The sequence below is a fragment of the Entelurus aequoreus genome, linkage group LG23 (genome assembly GCF_033978785.1).
Source record: "Entelurus aequoreus isolate RoL-2023_Sb linkage group LG23, RoL_Eaeq_v1.1, whole genome shotgun sequence".
Lineage (NCBI taxonomy): Eukaryota > Metazoa > Chordata > Actinopteri > Syngnathiformes > Syngnathidae > Entelurus > Entelurus aequoreus.
In genome coordinates this window covers 11,879,898-11,899,203 of record NC_084753.1, presented here as the reverse complement: position 1 = coordinate 11,899,203, position 19,306 = coordinate 11,879,898, and the positions used below count along the sequence as shown (strand labels likewise).

At 36.0% G+C, this 19,306-nt stretch overlaps 1 protein-coding gene across 2 annotated transcripts in view; it reads right to left on the bottom strand.

Annotated features, from left to right (window-relative positions):
- The window catches only part of slc24a4b (solute carrier family 24 member 4b), a 109,220-nt gene that overhangs the window by 38,537 nt on the left and 51,377 nt on the right, over positions 1-19,306 (bottom strand). For both annotated transcript variants that reach the window (XM_062034844.1, XM_062034843.1), the window contains exon 3: positions 4,015-4,091. In XM_062034844.1, coding sequence (XP_061890828.1) covers positions 4,015-4,091 — 77 coding nt within the window. The remainder of the gene's footprint in view (positions 1-4,014; positions 4,092-19,306) is intronic.

Genomic DNA, 19,306 nt, shown 5'->3' with positions numbered 1-19,306 from the left:
TCAAACAACAGAAGAATAAAGTGATTATTACATTTTAACAGAAGTGTAGATAGAACATGTTAAAATAGAAAGTAAGCAGATATTAACAGTAAATGAACAAGTAGATTAATAATCCATTTTTACAGCTTGTCCCTCATAATGTTGACAAAATAATAGAATGGAAAATGACACAAATTAGGAGCCTTTGTTTGTTTACTTACTACTAAAAGAGAAGTTGTGTAGTATGTTCACTATTTTATTTAAGGACAAACTTGCAATAAGAAACATATGTTTAATGTACCCTAAGATTGTTTGTTAAAAAAAGACAATGCCATTTTCTTGTGGTCCCCTTTATTTAGAAAAGTATCGAAATACATTTTGGTACCGGTACCAAAATATTGGTCTCGGGACAACCCTAGTTACAAGTAAAAACTGCGATTTATTAGCATTTTTTTTGTGCACTCCAAATAGAAACCTTGACTAAATATGGACTTTTATCAAGGCAGGAAGCCATTATTCATCATGTTTACATTGTTTATGGAGGAATTTGCTTCACGATAAGAACTTTGATTCACAAACCCTGTTCAAGAACCAATTGAGTTTGTAAATCAAGGTTTCACTGCATGTATGATTTGTGCTTATATCGGCTCAATATTGGTATCGGCCAATATCGGGAAACCCCTCACATTTATGTTAGTATCTGCTTAAAAATGTGTGTAGGGATGTAATTGTGTATGTATTGAGCAACAAGACCCTTTTCTATGGTTATCGACATTTTCTTTTCCCCTTTGCCATTACTGGTAGGGGGGGGGGGTTATTCCTTAAAATGCTCACTGAGCTGAAGTCTTGCAAGATTAATGGACGAATACATTATTCAGTTCAGGTTTAGTCATTTCTATGATGTCATTGTCAACCACTGTGTTACGGTACATGATATGATAAATCATACATGAAGCTGCTCATCTCCATTTTCAAGCATCATGAGTCAAGCCAGCAATCACAACCCGTGGAATGAGGAGGACTTGAACTCAGGCGTATGCATACTTTTCCCACTGAGGGCCCCAGACTGACATATTAAAGTGTGCAGCGGCCATTATGGCGTTTTCACCTGCAAAATTAGTGCTGTATATAGTAAACAACTGGAAATTGGCTTATCATAGGAAATTTCTACCAAAATTGCAAACTGAAATGCTAACAGTTAGCACGCTGGCTTGATAGCAGCACGTAACGAAAAACATGACTCAGTGCAGGGGTCACCAACGCGGTGCCCGCGGGCACCAGGTAGCCCGTAAGGACCAGATGAGTAGCCCGCCGGCCTGTTCTAAAAATAGCTCAAATAGCAGCGCTTACCAGTGAGCTGCCTCTATTTTTTAAATTGTATTTATTTACTAACAAGCTGGTCTCGCTTTGCCCGACATTTTTAATTCTAAGAGAGACAAAACTCAAATAGAATTTGAAAATCCAAGAAAATATTTGAAAGACTTGGTCTTCACTTGTTTAAATAAATTCATTATTTTTTTTACTTTGCTTCTTATAACTTTCAGAAAGACAATTTTAGAGAAAAAATACAACCTTAAAAATGATTTTAGGATTTTTAAACACATATACCTTTTAAATTCCTCCCTCTTCTTTCCTGACAATTTAAATCAATGTTCAAGTAAAAAAAAAATTTATTATTGTAAAGAATAATAAATACATTTTAATTTAATTCTTCATTTTAGCTTCTGTTTTTTCGACAAAGAATATTTGTGAAATATTTCTTCAAACTTATGATTAAAATTCAAAAAAATTATTCTGGCAAATCTAGAAAATCTGTAGAATCAAATTTAAATCTTATTTCAAAGTCTTTTGAATTTCTTTTAAAAATTTTGTTCTGGAAAATCTAGAAGAAATAATGATTTGTCTTTGTTAGAGATATAGTTTGGTCCAATTTGTTATATATTCTAACAAAGTGCAGATTTAAAACATGTCATCAAAATTCTAAAATTAATCTTAATCAGGAAAAATTACTAATGATGTTCCATAAAAAGATTCGAATTAGCTAGTTTTTCTCTTCTTTTTTTCGGTTGAATTTTGAATTTTAAAGAGTCGAAATTGAAAATAAACTGTTTCAAAATTTAATTGTCATTTTTTTCGTGTTTTCTCCTCTTTTAAACCGTTCAATTAAGAGTAAATATCATTAATTATTAATAATAACATAGAGTTAAAGGTAAATTGAGCAAATTGGCTATTTCTGGCAATTTATTTAAGTGTGTATCAAACTGGTAGCCCTTCGCATTAATCAGTACCCAAGAAGTAGCTCTTGGTTTCAAAAAGGTTGGTGACCCCTGACTCAGTGTATACAACCAAAATGACCCTTAAAAAAAGCACACTAACAGTATAACACTAACATGCTAACAATAGTATACTTAGACTTCCTTTTCATTGTCATTCAAATTTGAACTTTACAGTACAGATAAGAACAAAATGTCATTACATTAGCTCATGGTAGTGCAGGATAAAAAAGCAATAAGGTGCATATATAAATGAATAAATAGGTTACTGTACAGATAAATATATTGCACTTTTTCATATGCATCCACGTTTATGGATGTATGTTATATTGCCTTTTTTATTCCAGCGAGTTAATCCATTTTGGGGGGAGTTGAGGGGATAATTATGATGCGTTCGAGAGTCTTACAGCCTGAGGGAAGAAGTTAGATATAGATTATATAGATTTATGAGCAAAAACGGGTCAAAAACCTAGCAGTATAATGCTAACAATAGCATTTGCAAAATACCAAAATATGACATTAATTAAATTAGCTTAAAAAAAAATTAAAAAATAAAAAGCCAGCATGCTTAATTCAGCTTGCCAAAATGCTAACAGTAACAAAATATATTACTCTGGAGGTGCACATCTGAAAAATTTGGTAAAATACTTACCATTGATTGAATAATTGATTGATTAAAACTTGTATTAGTAGATTACACAGTGCAGTACATATTCCGTACAATTGACCACTAAATGGTAACACCCGAATAAGTTTTTCAACTTGTTTAAGTCGGGGTCCACGTTAATCAATTCATGGTACAAATATTTACTATCAGCATAATACAGTCATCACACAAGTTAATCATCAGAGTATATACATGGAATTATTTACATTATTTACGGGGGGTAGGATGTAGAGGGGGTTGGGCCGGGGGGGTTAGGTTTGGTTGATATCAGCACTTCAGTCATCAACAATAATATCATATGACAAATGGACATTGGAACAGTGTAGGACTGACTTGGTAGGATATGTACAGTGAACATAGTGAGCTCAGAAAGCATAAGAACAAGTATATACATTTGATTATTTACAATCCAGGGAGGTGGGATGGGGTGGGGGGAGGGTGTTAGTCTAGGGTTTTAGTTGCCTGGAGGTGTTGTTCTAGTGCGATTTTGAAGGAGGATAGAGATGCCCTTTCTTTTACACCTGTTGGGAGTGCATTCCATATTGATGTGGCATAGAAGGAGAATGAGTTAAGACCTTTGTTAGATCGTAATCTGGGTTTTTAACGTGGTTAGTGGAGCTCCCCCTGGTGTTGTGGTTATGGCGGTCATTTACGTTAAGGAAGTAGTTTGACATGTACTTCGGTATCAGGGAGGTGTAGCGGATTTTATGGACCAGGCTCAGTGCAAGTTGTTTTACTCTGTCCTCCACCCTGAGCCAGCCCACTTTGGAGAAGTGGGTAGGAGTGAGGTGTGATCTGGGGTGGAAGTTGAGTCAAGTACCAAACTATGACTTCTATAAAATATTTGTCACTAAAGGTGTACGCCTGCAAAATTAAAAAAAAAACTAGCATGCTATTATTGGAATGATTGTGCCACAAGCCATTACAAAAACAGCTAAGGGACGCAAAAGGGCCACAAATAGGACACGCCAGAGCAGAGTGTGCCATCAATCGGCGGATGTGCAGACATCGTCGTTATTGATCGCTCAGCTAATAAAACGTGTTGCATTTTTTGCAAGTTGACAATTATCGTTGCAGAAAGGAAAACAGTCTTACCGCCGCAATGTGGAGCAGGACGGCGCCGCTCTTCCGCTCGTTGTTGCTGAAAAGGTCAACGGGGAACTCGCGTATTGCTGGGGAGAGAGAGGAAACGCCAGGGTCAGAACACGTGTCCACACGCCACACCCCGCCCTCGGACGGTCGCTGTTGACATGCTACCAATTAGCATTAGCGATTTTACATGGCCATTTCAACTCATCCAAATGTGTCAACGGAAACCACAACTAAGATGCACGTTACAATCAAACAGCTGGTGCGTTACAAGTACAATACTTACAGTTTTTACACTTTTTAGGTCGCAACAAAAAACACCATAAACGTTACAATATACTGCCATCTAATGTTTGGGACTTGCAACTTATTGTCATACTTGCAAATGTTAATGTGATGATAAAACAAGATAGAACAACTAGACAGCAGCTCATTTTGTAATTGTTGCAATAAAAAAATAAAAAGTGATTCTGTTCTTATATTTAGAGTAACAGACTGTCAAAATTACTACATTTTAATGTGAAAAAAAAAATGGCAGCAGAGTGTCGCCAGAGTTCTATTGTAAAAATAAACATATTCATATTTACAGTAATACACTGTAAAAATAACCACCCTAGATTTTACGGTAAAAAGTGGCAGCTCAGTCAGAAGAATTCCACTGTGAAACAATCGTACTTTTTTTTTTCTTTTACAGTCATTGTGGTTTGTGCAGTCTGCCATTAGGGCCATATAAATAAACTGGTTTACAGTAATACACTGTAAAAACTGTAGATTTTACAGTAGGAAAAAAAAAACCTGGCAGCTCTGTCACCAGATGGACCATTAAAAAAAATTAAAAAAAAGTGATGTCATTTTTACATTTAAATACTGTAAAAAATGACTAGATTTTACTGTAAAAAAAAAAAAGAAGAAAAACTGGCAGCTCAGTCGCCAGAATCTACCATAGAAATAACTGATACCATTTTTACATTTACAGTAGAACACTGTAAATACTGTAGATTTTACAGTAAAAAAACAAACTAGAAGTGCAGTTGCCTGAATTCTAGCGTGAACTTAACTGATACCATTTTTGCATCTACAGTAATACTGTAAAAAATAACGACTAGATTTTACAGTAAAAACATTTTTTAGCATGGTCGCCAAAATTAATACATAAAAATAAGTGGTATCGTTGTTTCCATTTAGAGTAATTTGCTGTAAAACCAGGAGAGCATCCCTAAAGGTGAATGACAGGGGGATGCAAATACACACACAAAAAAAAGTTATAGATCAGGGGTTCTCAACTTTTTTGTCCTTGGGGTCCAACTTTTCCACTACACAGGGGCCCGGGGGCCAATCAAATATTAATATTCTTGATTTCAATGGCATTCAATAATTATATCTAACCTAGTTACAGTTTACAACCGTGTCAAATGATGTGAAACTATGTGTTAATCACAGAGATGATTATTTATTTCACACAAAACCTTAGGCTTAGGTCAGGCTGATTAGAAAAACAGGTACCAACCAAATATACTGCTGATGAAAAATACGTTTATATGCAATTATGTTGCGTTAAAATAAACTAAAATAATTAAAATATGTTTCTTAACTAGACTGTCAATAATATTAAAGTGCAAATAAAAACATCTTCACCACTTTAGTCATAAATCTTGCGCTGAAGACTTTAGCTGCAGACTTTTTTATTTGTATTTTGTCATTACTGCTACAAGTGGTGGAAAGGTGTATTACAGCTGAGAAAAATGTATTTTTTTTGTGGCCTAATAATGGGCCCTATGGTTAAGAAACACAATTATAGATAAAGTGATGTTTGTTTCCCGGGAAATGACGTTTGAATTATTACATTTGACTCTAAAAGGCAATTCGTTTTTTGCTGCCTGAAGTCATAAAAGGAGTAAAAAAAAAAAAAAAAATCATCCCATGATGAGAAGTCATCCATCATTTTAGCTAACGGTTCACCTGCCGGTTGACAGAAGTGGGTCGCGCTCTTGCGGGACCCTGGCAACATCTGCGCGGGACACGCCCGGCTGGACGCGGTCCGGTCTGACCCAGATGCGTAGTCCTGCGGCGTGCAGTCGGCCCGCGACACAAACATGCTCTTTTCACGCCATAGGAAAGCACCGCTAGATCCACGGAGATGTTTCGGGGTTGCCGCATATGGACTCACGACGTGGAACAGATCTCGCCTAAGACCGGACGCTACGTGAGTCCTAACCTCGGCCCAGCGTGTGCACTTTATTTTATTATTTTTTTATTCAGCGGCGTGTGCACACATGACTGAACATGTTAGCGTTGAACATGTTAGCATAACGCAGCAGAAAATTGTTCTCTTCCACACAGGAGACAGGCTTCATTCCTGGCGGTTTTACCTGAAACAGGAAACGTGACGCAACTTTGGCCACCAGATGGCGGTAGTTTGTAGAGTTGTGACGTCGCTTCACTTTTGGCGGTGTTTGAGTGCGGTCATGTGACTGCCAGGCTGCGTTGGATCGGTGAAACAGAGTCGCGTCAAGTCGCTAACGAGCCGGAAGAATACGTCTTTTGCCAGCAGAAATCTCGAGTCTTTTTTTCCAGTCGTGTCACCTAATTTTGAGAATTAGAACAGAATGACGAGACAATTACCGTAATTCCACAAAATTTTTACGAATGTTTTTTTCTTCCATATATTAGCCGCAAAGATATCAACGTTGTAAAATAAGTTATTTACACAAAAATTTTGTAAAAGTTTATTTACTATAAATACGTACTATAATACAGCAGTAAAACGGCTGATCAAACAAAACAGAAGTCATTGTCATGGACCCACTAGCTGCGGAAGCTAGCTCTCCAATCAGCTAAACAGACTCAATAACTACACGAGACATTTTGGTGGATTTGCCAAAATGAAACAATGCAAAAAGACATGTTAGCATATTAGCTAATGCTAATGACGCTAGTTTGATTACATTACGATAGCACGTACTCCTACAAACATCACACATTGGACGATTTAGTAAGTATGAATTGTTTTAGTTGCATTGTAAAACTTACAAACGTTGTTTGGAGTGATGAATGAAGAAACCATACGAGTAGGTGTTTGAGCGTGGTCATGTGACTGCCAGGCTGGGTTGGATTGGTGAAACAGAGTTGCCTGAACTAGCCGGAAGAATACGTCTTTCGCGAGCAGAAATTGGAGTCTTGAGTCCTTTTTTTCAGTCGCGTCACCTAATTTTGAGTAGCTTGCCAAGAAGGGTCAAAGAACATTTTTAGAATTTTAAAACTGTTCAGAACAGACATTGTGCCTCAATCCAATGACGAGACAATTACCGTATTTCCACAAGATGTTTAAGGAAAACATATTTTCCCATATATTAGCCGCAAAGATATAAATGTTGTGAAATAAGTTCTTTACACAAAAAAATTTGTAAATGTTTATTTACGTACCCTAATTGTTTCCAAACGGTGTCTGTGACACGGCAGTAAAACGGATGATCTAACAAAACAGAAGTCATCATCATGGACCCACTAGCTGCGGAAGCTAGCTCTCCAATCAGCTAAACAGACTCAATAACTCCACGGGACATTTTGGTGAATTTACCAAAAATGAAACAATTCAAAAAGAATGCAATCGTAAGTTAATAATCCTAACACAGACACTTGTAAACGTGTTGGCATATTAGCTAATGCTAACGACGCTAGCTTGATTACATTACGATAGCACGTACAAATGTGCATGAAAACACTCCTACAGACATCACACATGGGACGGTTTAGTAAGTATGAATTGTTTTAGTTATATTGTAAATCTTAAAAACGTTGCTTGGAGTGATGTATGAAGAATCCATACGAGTAGAAACGCTATGCATGGCTGGAAGACGAACACGGCACTATGGTTGGGAAGAAGAAGAAGAAGAAGAAAAGCAACCAATAAGATGGCATCCGAGCACAAACAAAACAATGTCTAGTTGTATTTTATTTTTATTTATTTTTTTATTACATCTTTTTACTACAGTTGGTAGCAAAGAAAAATCCATAAATCAGCCGCACCGTCTTATAAACCGCAGAGTTCAAAGTGTAAGAAAACAGTAGCGGCTTATAGTCCGCAATTTACGGTACTGCAGTGTTTGCTAAAAAATAAAAAGTACAATTTCAATGTTGCCAGTTATTTCAATGAAGCAAAAATAGCTTTTTGCATCCAAGTAGCGCTCACAAAGATGAAGAATGTAGATGGCGGGTGTACAACAATGCTGCACACTGACTACTCTAAGGTATATCCAAGATTCATTCCTTCACGGTAAAAACTATCAGTAAAAAATGGCAGATCAGTTGTGTGTGTTTTCTTATCATGGCAGACTTGGCAACAGACAACAAAGACGACTATTTTTGGACAAAATGAGGACTCACAACCTTATCTTTTTGAAGCTGAATATACGGAGGATGAACTGCTGCTTCCAGAAGCCAGCATGAAGAGAGGGTGAGAAGTTGGAGCAGACAGAACCCGAGAGAATGAGGTCAGCGTGAATTTGGCGTCGTAAATGTGGAACTCTGAGCCAAACTACACCAACATAAATAGAGTGCTTACCCAAATAAACCCATAAAAACAGTTGGACCAAACTAACAACTGTCCTTCGAGTCAGTCACACTTTAATATCGATCATGATACACCCAGCATGTCATGCGTGTTATAACAACTACAGTACATAATCTGTCTGGCTAGCTGTGTAGAAACAAAACATGAAATAATACTTTACAGATACTGCAATATGATTGTTCATGTTTTTCACTCAGTACAGATTGGTGTCCTATTGCATTGTGTTGTGCATCACACACGCAAACGCGTTTTGTGTTGACGTAGAAGCTAGCTTATCTCTTGCCGTAGTTAGCTTTTACGGCTAATACCGTAGCACGCCGATGAGTTCCTCAGTATTCGCTCTTACAATAACAATTTCGCTACTGCTTGGTTATAATACAGGCTGCAGAACGTAAATAAAGTATCGGTGACAGTAGGGATGTCCGATAATGGCTTTTTGCCGATATCCGATATTGTCCAACTCTTTATTTACTGATACCGATATCAACCGATACAGATATATACAGTCGTGGAATTAACACATTATGCTGCCTAATTGGGACAACCAAGTATGGTGAAGATAAGGCCCTTTTTTTTTTAAATTAATAAAATAAAATAAGATAAATAAATTAAAAACAAAGAAAGTAAAACAATATAAAAACAGTTACATCGAAACTAGTAATTAATGAAAATGAGTACAATTAACTGCTAAATGTTAGTACTATTAGTGGACCAGCAGCACGCACAATCATGTGTGCTTACGGACTGTATCCCTTGCAGACTGTATTGATATATATTGATATATAATGTAGGAACCAGAATATTAATAACAGAAATAAACAACCCTTTTGTGTGAATGAGTGGAGGGAGGCTTTTTTGGGTTGGTGCACTAATTGTATCTTGTGTTTTTTATGTTGATTTAATTAAAAAAACAAAAACAAAAAAAACAAAAAAAAACAAAAAAACGATACCGATAATAAAAAAAACGATACCGATAATTTCCGATTTTACATTTTAAAGCATTTATCGGCAGGCCGATATTATCGGACATCTCTAGTTGACAGTTTTTAAATGCATTTTAAAGTGATTTAGAGGTAGAATTGATTGCTCTCATTAGCTGCATTGCTAGCCACCAATAACGAGACAATTTCTACATGTTAAAATGCAAAAAACAACAAAACTTTTGTTTTGTTGTCTCTCATAATTATGAACGATAGGCTGAATCCCAAAAAAATATAAAAATGCAGTTCCCCTTTAAGTATTTAGAGAAATACAGGTCTTATTTGTTGCATTAAGAAAGAATTTGGAATTTACTTTAAAAAATATATATACAGTAAAACTTTGAAAAAAATGTATTCATGATTGGCATTTTTTTGAGGGGGAAACCGTCTTATATGAAAAGTATTTCTGTCAGTCTTCTCACAGTATTCGTCCGACAAACAGCCGGTCCGCAGATCAATAATTCACCAGCACGGACGCCATGTTCTTCGGTTGCACGCGCGACAAAGGTGTTTGAAGGTCACCCCCCCCTCCACAGTCCTCAACGACACCTGACCAGACACAAGTGCGCCTCGCTCGGACACAAACACGTCCCCCGCCGTCCTTCTCCCAGTGGAGGACGGACGGACGCGAGGAGGACGGGGACGACTTGGAGCGGAGGGTTTTAAATAGACTGTCATGCAAAAGTCACTTTGGCAACTGACGGATTGGGATCATTAATTCATCCTCCAGGGGAAAATGACCCGCCGGAAGAGAGTATAAAAATGTTTAGGGGGGAGTTACTCCAGATATTTAAAACAATTAATAGGGGTGTCCAAAAAAAGGAAGGGATAAGCGGTAGAAAATGGATGGATGGAATTAAATGCGATTCTTAATCCCCCCCTAAAAATCTATTTTTAATTTTTTTTATTCTGTCCTGTCCAGCCACTCAGACAAATCATATTGTTGATATAGATCAGGGGTCCCCAAACTACGGCCCACGGGCCACATTTTGGACATTTGCGGGCAGTAGTTTGGGGACCCCTGAAAGTCCCAAAATAAAATTAAAAATATTATATATATATATATAATATTTTTATTTTGGGACTTTCAGGGGTCCCCAAACTACTGCCCGCAAATGTCCAAAATTTATATATATATATATATATATATATATATATATATATATATATATATATATATATATATATATATATATATATATATATATATATATATATATATATATATATATATATATATATATATATATATATATATAGGGGTCCCCAAACTACGGCCCACGGGCCACATTTTGGACATTTGCGGGCAGTAGTTTGGGGACCCCTGAAAGTCCCAAAATAAAATTAAAAAAAAAAATATATATATATATATATATATATATATATATATATATATATATATATATATATAATATTTTTATTTTGGGACTTTCAGGGGTCCCCAAACTACTGCCCGCAAATGTCCAAAATGTGGCCCGTGGGCCGTAGTTTGGGGACCCCTATATATATATATATATATATATATATATATAGGGGTCCCCAAACTACGGCCCACGGGCCACATTTTGGACATTTGCGGGCAGTAGTTTGGGGACCCCTGAAAGTCCCAAAATAAAAAAAATAAAAAAATATATATATATATATATATATATATATATATATCTATATATATATATATATATATATATATATATTTTTATTTTTTTTTTTTTTTTATTTTTTTTTATTTTTTTTTTTTATTAGAAAGGACATATTTTAAAAAATATAAAAAAAAAATTATATATATATATAGGGGTCCCCAAACTACGGACCACATTTTGGACATTTGCGGGCAGTAGTTTGGGGACCCCTGAAAGTCCCAAAATAAAAAAAATATATATATATATATATATATATATATATATATATATATATATATATATATATATATATATATATATATATATATATATATATATATATATATATATATATATATATATATATATATATATATATATATATATATATATATATATATATATATATATATATATATATATTTATTTATTTTTTTATTTTTTATTTTTATTTTGGGACTTTCAAAATAAAAATAAAAATAAAATAAAAAAAATAAAAAATAAAATATATATATATATATATATATATATGTATATATATTATTTTTTTTATTTTATTTTATTTATTTTTTTATTTATTTTTTTTTTTTTGGGACTTTCAGGGGTCCCCAAACTACTGCCCGCAAATGTCCAAAATGTGGCCCGTGGGCCGTAGTTTGGGGACCCCTATATATATATATAATTTTTTTTAAATATTTTTTAAAATATGTCCTTTCTAATCCATTTTCTACCGCTTGTTACTCACTGTGTCTCCTAGCCGCTCAGTCAATTAGTGCGCGAGGAACACACACACACACGCCAAATTGTTTTAACCCAATACGGCTCCTGAGTCAAACATTTTGGGGACCCCTGATGTAGATTATATCTGCTGTACAGATTTACTTTAGAAAAGAGAAGTGTTGGATACTTGTCTTGTTGTCTTATTTGTATTTGACTTTAATAAATGTTTGGGTACAATTTTATAAAATCGGCCGATAAATGCTTTAAAATGTAATATCGGAAATTATCGGTATCGGTTTCAAAATGATCGGTATTGGTTTCAAAAAGTAAAATGTATGACTTCTTAAAACGCCGCTGTGTACACGGACATAGGGAGAAGTACAGAGCGTCAATAAACCTTAAAAAAGGCACTGCCTTTGCGTGCCGGCCCAATCACATGAAAGCTACGGCTTTTCACACACACAAGTGTGGTCAACAGCCATACAGGTCGCACTGAGGGTGACCGTATAAACAACTTTAACACTGTTACAAATATGTGCCACACTGTGAACCCACACCAAACAAGAATGACAAACACATTTCGGGAGAACATCCGCACCGTAACACAACATCAGCACAAATACCCAGAATCCCTTGCAGCACTAACTCTTCCGGGACGCTACAATATACACCCCCGCTACAACCAAACCCCCCCCCCCCCCCCATCTCCCGAATTCAGAGGTCTCAAGGTTGGCAAGCATGCTCTAGTATACTCTGGACTGAAGCTGTGTGCCTTCATTGATTTTGTAGCCGTTGTTTTGAGGCATGTTTAAAAAAAATACAAAATAATGCACTTTGTGAAAGTCAAAGTATAGTATTTCCCATAGTTGTAGTGGGTATCAGGATTATCTCAGGAAGAGCATGTCCCAAATTCTAAGCTGCTGTTTTGAGGCATGTTAAAAAAGATAATGCACTTTGTGACTTCAAAAATAAATATGGCAGTGCCATGTTGGCATTTTTTTCCATAACTGGAGTTGAAGTTGTTCTCTTATTTTGAAAAAAACCTTGTTTTTGATTGATTTATTGAAACTTGTATTAGTAGATTGCACAGTACAGTACATATTCCTTACAATTGACCACTAAATGGTAACTTCCGAATAAGTTTTTCAACTTGTTTAAGTCGAGGTCCACGTTAATCAATTCATGGTAAAGTTACATTGTTTAATGCAGGGGTGTCCAAACTTTTTCCACTGAGGGCCGCACACCGAAATATCAAAGCAAGCCGGGGCCATTTTGATATTATTTATTTTAAAAAACAATACAATATATGTATAAAAAAATATACATTTAGGCCTCCACTCAGGCTTGATCCTGGGGACCCCAAAGGGTTTAGGTAAAAAAAAAAAAAAAAAGTGTCATTATTTAGTAGTATTATTATTCAAGGTCTAAATCTCCAGATCAACATTAGGTGTTTTTTCAAGATTTAAGTTGTATGCTCTTTTTGTCAAAGAAAACCCAGTTTTTTTTATGGAAAAAACACAAAATATGCAATATTTTCCCCCAATAACATTTTAAAGTGGAATATTTGAGATTATATAATAATTGGAGTTCATAGCATAACCATAACAACATTAATTCATTATTATTTTTGAGCAACTTAAATAGGCACTTAAAAAAAAAAAAAAAGTCCCACTAAAATTATTGGGGATCCAAATCCTGCTCAGTAAAGTATTAAAAAATAAATCACTTTTTTTTTTTTTTACTTTTAACACAATAGTCTCAAGATCAACTTCAGATCTATCCGTCAATTATAACTTTTGTTGTTGTTTATGTTTTTTGTTTGTTCGTTTTAGGCCCTTTAAACAAAACAGCTTAGTTTTTTTTATATGGCAGACACAAAATATTTTCCCCAAAAAATATTCCAAAGTGGAATATTTAATGTGACGTAATTGGAGCTTTGAATAGGTCAATAATTCATAATGACATTGATTTTGATTCATTATTATTTTTTAAACAAAGAATGGCAGCTTTGTGTTATTAGAGTAAACATTGCAACATGTTCTTGTTACATTTCACCTGTTTGCTCTTTTATACCACTTTTTATGTTTTTAATTGTATTTTTAGAATGTGCCGCGGGGCCGTTAAAAAATTACCTGCGGGCTGCAAATGGCCCCCGGGGCCGCGCTTTGGACACCCCTGGTTTAATGCATCCAGCAGGGCATCACAACAAAATGATGCATAATAATGTGTTAATTCCACGACTGTATATATCGGTATCGGCAAAAAAGCCATTATCGGACCTCTCTAATGAAAATGAATGAAAAATGTCCTCATGAGGATAAAAGGCCCAACCACAAAAAGTCCCCTGGAGAAACGAAGCTACAAATCTATAAATAACTCCCTGAGTCTCCTTTTGGACATCTTTCTTATGCAAGAAATAACGTGTTAAGTGTCCACGCATGCGGGATACGCTCTTTATTGATTGCGGCAGTCACCTCGAGGCACACCCAGAAAAAACAAAAAGACATCGGACGGCCTACTCAACTTGACATAACACACATTTAAAAATAGTTAACCTTTGCTTTGAGTCACTTTAAATGACGACATGTTGGCCTCCAGCTGCAATACGATGTGCCATCTTCATACGTCTCACATGAAAAAGACGATGGCCCGTGGTATCGTTAGCACGTGCGCGCGGTTCGATCTCCTGAAAAAGACTGCCGGCGACACGTTTTAAGAGCGACGTCGTCTTTTCTGTGATGCAACATCTGGCAGTCTTGGAACAGGCTTTATCTTCAACCTCACATCCCTGCGACGTCCATCTTTCAGGACGAGCAGCTGGTGCAAGTTGGAGTTCCATGCGGTCCATGTTCATGATTGTTGTTAAACAATTAGGATACATCCGTATACAACCCTCGGAGGTCTCTCACAGCATCTGTTTTACGTAATAATAAAGTTACAGATTATATAGTCTATAACAGTGCAGGGGCCGTACTCATCAAGCTTCTTAGAATTACTCCTAAGAAGTCTGCTAAGAGTTGACTTAAGAGTAAATAAATTCTTCGCTGAAAGCTGCACTTCAAAGTTAGTTATCAAGCGTCTTACTCACACTTGTGAGTAAGTGTAGGACTGAATCTTAAGTGTCACACTCAGAGCTGAATTACGACATTACTATGTGCCGTAAACGGAATTTTAGGTGACGTCATTTCTGTGTCCATAGAAATGACCAATCACGGAAGGGAATCCGTTGTCTAAGAATAAAGAAATATCTTGGAAATATTTAAGTGGACAATGGGAGTGTATATTTTGACAATAAACTACAAAATAATACAAAACAAACTAGTCCCCGCCGGCACTCACGCTAGCGCTCCCTCTCTTCTCTCGCCCACACACTCACTGACGTCACTCACCTCACGGCCACACACATACGCTACTGTCATAACATTTTCTTTCCAATTCATTAATTAGGCAACTAATTTGAAACTGGTGTGGGTGGCTCTATATATACTAGCCCACTGCAGACACATGCAGAAATCAACAAGGAATCGAAAAGTATTAAATCTGTGACAAAAATAATATCCGCTCTGTCTAAACGATACCGTTTGATCAGCTGCTCGTCATCAAAAAAAAAAAAAAACATTGTTCCGTTCCCTGAACGTTCGCGCACGTCTCTCTCGCCTCAGTGCCATCCCCTGCTGGCAACTCCTAACCACTTAAGACACCTCTGAAGGTCTCTTAAATATCGTGGAGAGTAGGAGTGATTCTTAGACTTAAGAACGTTGATAAAAAGCTTTTATTCTTAAGTTTGAGAGTAGGACTAAATTTCGCAAATTCTCAGGACTTAAGTGTAAAATGGCACTCTAAGAAGCTTGATAAGTACAGCCCCAGGTTCTTAACCTTGTTGGAGGTACCGAACCCCACCAGTTTCATATGCGCATTCACCGAACCCTTCTTTAGTGAAAAATACAATGTTTAGTTGTTTTTTTTCAAATTCAAGACAAAGTTATATGTTTTTGGTAACACTTTAGTATGGGGAACATATTCTAAGTAACAAAGACTTAATTTAGAGTTATTTGGTTAGGGTTAGAGGGTTAGGGTTAGGGTTATAATAAGGCCATGCCGAATAAGGCATTAATAAGGACTTAATAATGACTAGTTAAGAGCCAATATGTTACTAATTTACACGTTAATAAGCAACTAATTAATGTTGAATATGTTCCCCATATTAAAGTGTTACCATGTTTTTTTACTGGTGCACAAAATGAACCGTGCATGAACATCATCACCTTGTTCAAACAACAAAACCAACACAGTGCATAAACTCACAACAAACTACACACCTGCAAATCAGTCTGACTTCTGTGGTTACGTAGTACGCAGAAGTTTTTATTTACACGATGAGTCGGGTGTGTCTTGACCTCCGCCGAACCCCTGAGCCCGACTCACCGAACCCCTAGGGTTCGATCGAACCAAAGTTAAGAACTACTGGTCTATAATTAACAAATCTTAACCAAGGTTTCATCGTGCCCGATAACGACCTAATGACACAATTGTCTTGATTTTGCACACACACTGCCCACGAACGAATGAAGGCCCTACTTAGTCAACAGCCATACATGTCACACAGTATGAACAACACTGTCATAAACATGTGCCATATAGTGAAACCACACTAAACAACAACGACAAACACATTTTGGAAGAATATTTGCACCGCAACACAACATAAAGTTAAAGTTAAAGTACCCATGATTGTCAAATATTCTCTGCATTTGACCCATCACCCTTGATCACCCCCTGGGAGGTGAGGGGAGCAGTGAGCAGCAGCGGTGGCCGCGCCCGGGAATAATTTTTGGTGATTTAACCCCCAATACAAACCCTTGATGCTGAGTGCCAAGCAGGGAGGTAATGGGTCCCATTTTTATAGTCTTTGGTATGACTCGGCCGGGTTTTGAACTCATGACCTACCGATCTCAGGGCGGACACTGTAACCACTAGGCCACTGAACACTACAGAACAAAATCCCAGAATTCCCTGCAGCACCAACTCTTCCGGGACGCTACAATATAAACAAACGCCATTGGTGGATCTACACCTAACATCCACTGTAATGATACCAAGTACAGGTGCGTATCTAGTCGGTACTACTATGATTACGTTGATATTTTTTAACATCACAAAAGCTTCTTTTGTTTTGTATTTTTAAATATATTATGTTTATAAACTCAGGAAATATGTCCCTGGACACATGAGGACTTTGAATATGACCAATGTATGATCCTGTAACTACTTGGTATCGCATTGATACCCAAATTTGTGGTGTCATCCAAAACTAATGTAAAGTATCAAACAACAGAAGAATAAGGGATTATTACATTTTAACAGAAGTGTAGATAGAACATGTTAAAAAAGAAAGTCAGCAGATAAACAGTAAATGAACAAGTAGATTAATAATTCATTTTCTACCACTTGTCCTTAATAATTTTGACAAAATAGAATGATAAATGACACAATATGTTACTGCATATGTCAGCAGCTAAATTAGGAGCCTTTGTTTGATTACTTACTACTAAAAGACAAGTTGTCTTGTATGTTCACTATTTTATTTAAGGACAAAATTGCAATAAGAAACATATGTTTAATGCACCCTAAGATTTTTTTGTTAAAATAAAGCCAATAATGACATTTTTTGTGGTCCCCTTTATTTAGAAAAGTACCAAAATACTTTTGGTACCGGTACCAAAAGTATTTTGGTACCAAAATATTGGTATCGGGACAACACTAATACACACACACACTGGCAGAAATGTAGATCGGCGCCTATACCGCACAGGACCTGAAAAAAGGTTTCAACTAGGGATGTCCGATAATGGCTTTTTTCCGATATTGTCCAACTCTTAATTACCGATACCGATATAAACCGATACCGATATATACAGTCGTGGAATTAACACATTATTATGCCTAATTTGGACAACCAGGTATGGTGAAGATAAGGTCCTTTTTAAAAAAAATTATAAAATAAAATACATTAAAAACATTTTCTTGAATAAAAAAGAAAGTAAAACAATATAAAAACAGTTACATAGAAACTAGTAATTTATGAAAATGAGTAAAATTAACTGTTCAAAGTTAGTACTATTAGTGGACCAGCAGCACGCACAATCATGTGTGCTTACGGACTGTATCCCTTGCAGACTGTATTGATATATATTGATATATAATGTAGGAACCAGAATATTAATAACAGAAAGAAACAACCCTTTTGTGTGAATGAGTGTAAATGGGGGAGGGAGGTTTTTTGGGTTGGTGCACTAATTGTAAGTGTATCTTGTGTTTTTTATGTTGATTTAATAAAAAAAAATTTAAAAAACGATACCGATAAAAAAAAAGATACCGATAATTTCCGATATTACATTTTAAAGCATTTATCGGCCGATAATATCGGACATCCATAAAAGTCGTACATATCAAAACATGTATTTTTACTTTTAGCACTTAAGTCTCTCAATCTACCTCAGATCTATCAGTTATTCGTTGTTTTTTTATGTTTTACACCATTTTTGTCCAAGAAAACTCGGTTTTTAAAAAGGCAAAAACACAAACTATACAAGATTTGTGGATATTTTTGTAACCACATCCACACAACTCATACGTTACTGCCGACTCACCAACATTGTTTTTATTGCACGCAAGTTGTTCGAAGATTCTAAGCATCTAATATGGATATCGCCATGGTACTCTGGCGGCATCTAGTGGTTGAGGGGTCAAGTTACACCTCTAATAAGATTTGCGCGTATTTCAAGAGGGAAATCCTTGGATTCATTTGGTTTTGACAGCCATTATAAAAGGGAGTCAGTGGGGGACAAAAGGGTCCCGGGGAACTCCAATGTATACTCACTCAATAGCTCGTGCTAACTTAGCAAAAAACTAGTTACGGAAATTTAGAAAATAATACCTTAATTTACCTCATATTTCATCCAGCTAACCTTTAAAATGAACAATCTGCTGCATGATGACATCTTCAAAGGCAATACAAAAGACCTACCAATAGGGATGTATAATCGTATGAACCATTAATTAGTTGCTTATTAACATAGGGTTAGGGTCAGGATCGGGGTTAGGTAAGACTTAGTCGATGCCTTACTGGTTGTATAATAAAGCCATGCAGAATAAGGCATTAATAAGTACTTAAGTACTTAATGAGTAATTAACAGCCAATATGTTACTAATTTGCATGTTAATAAGCAACTAATTAATGTTCCCCATACTAAAGTGTTACCCTCGACACAAACATCCCCTCGTGTCGGTCTTTTTCTCTAGTCTTACTCTGGGAAGCTTCTTCAGTGTGTCTGCTACCTGGTTCATCAAAATCAGGGGTGTCCAAACTTTTTAATATGGGGGCCGCATCGGGTCAAAACATTTTGGTC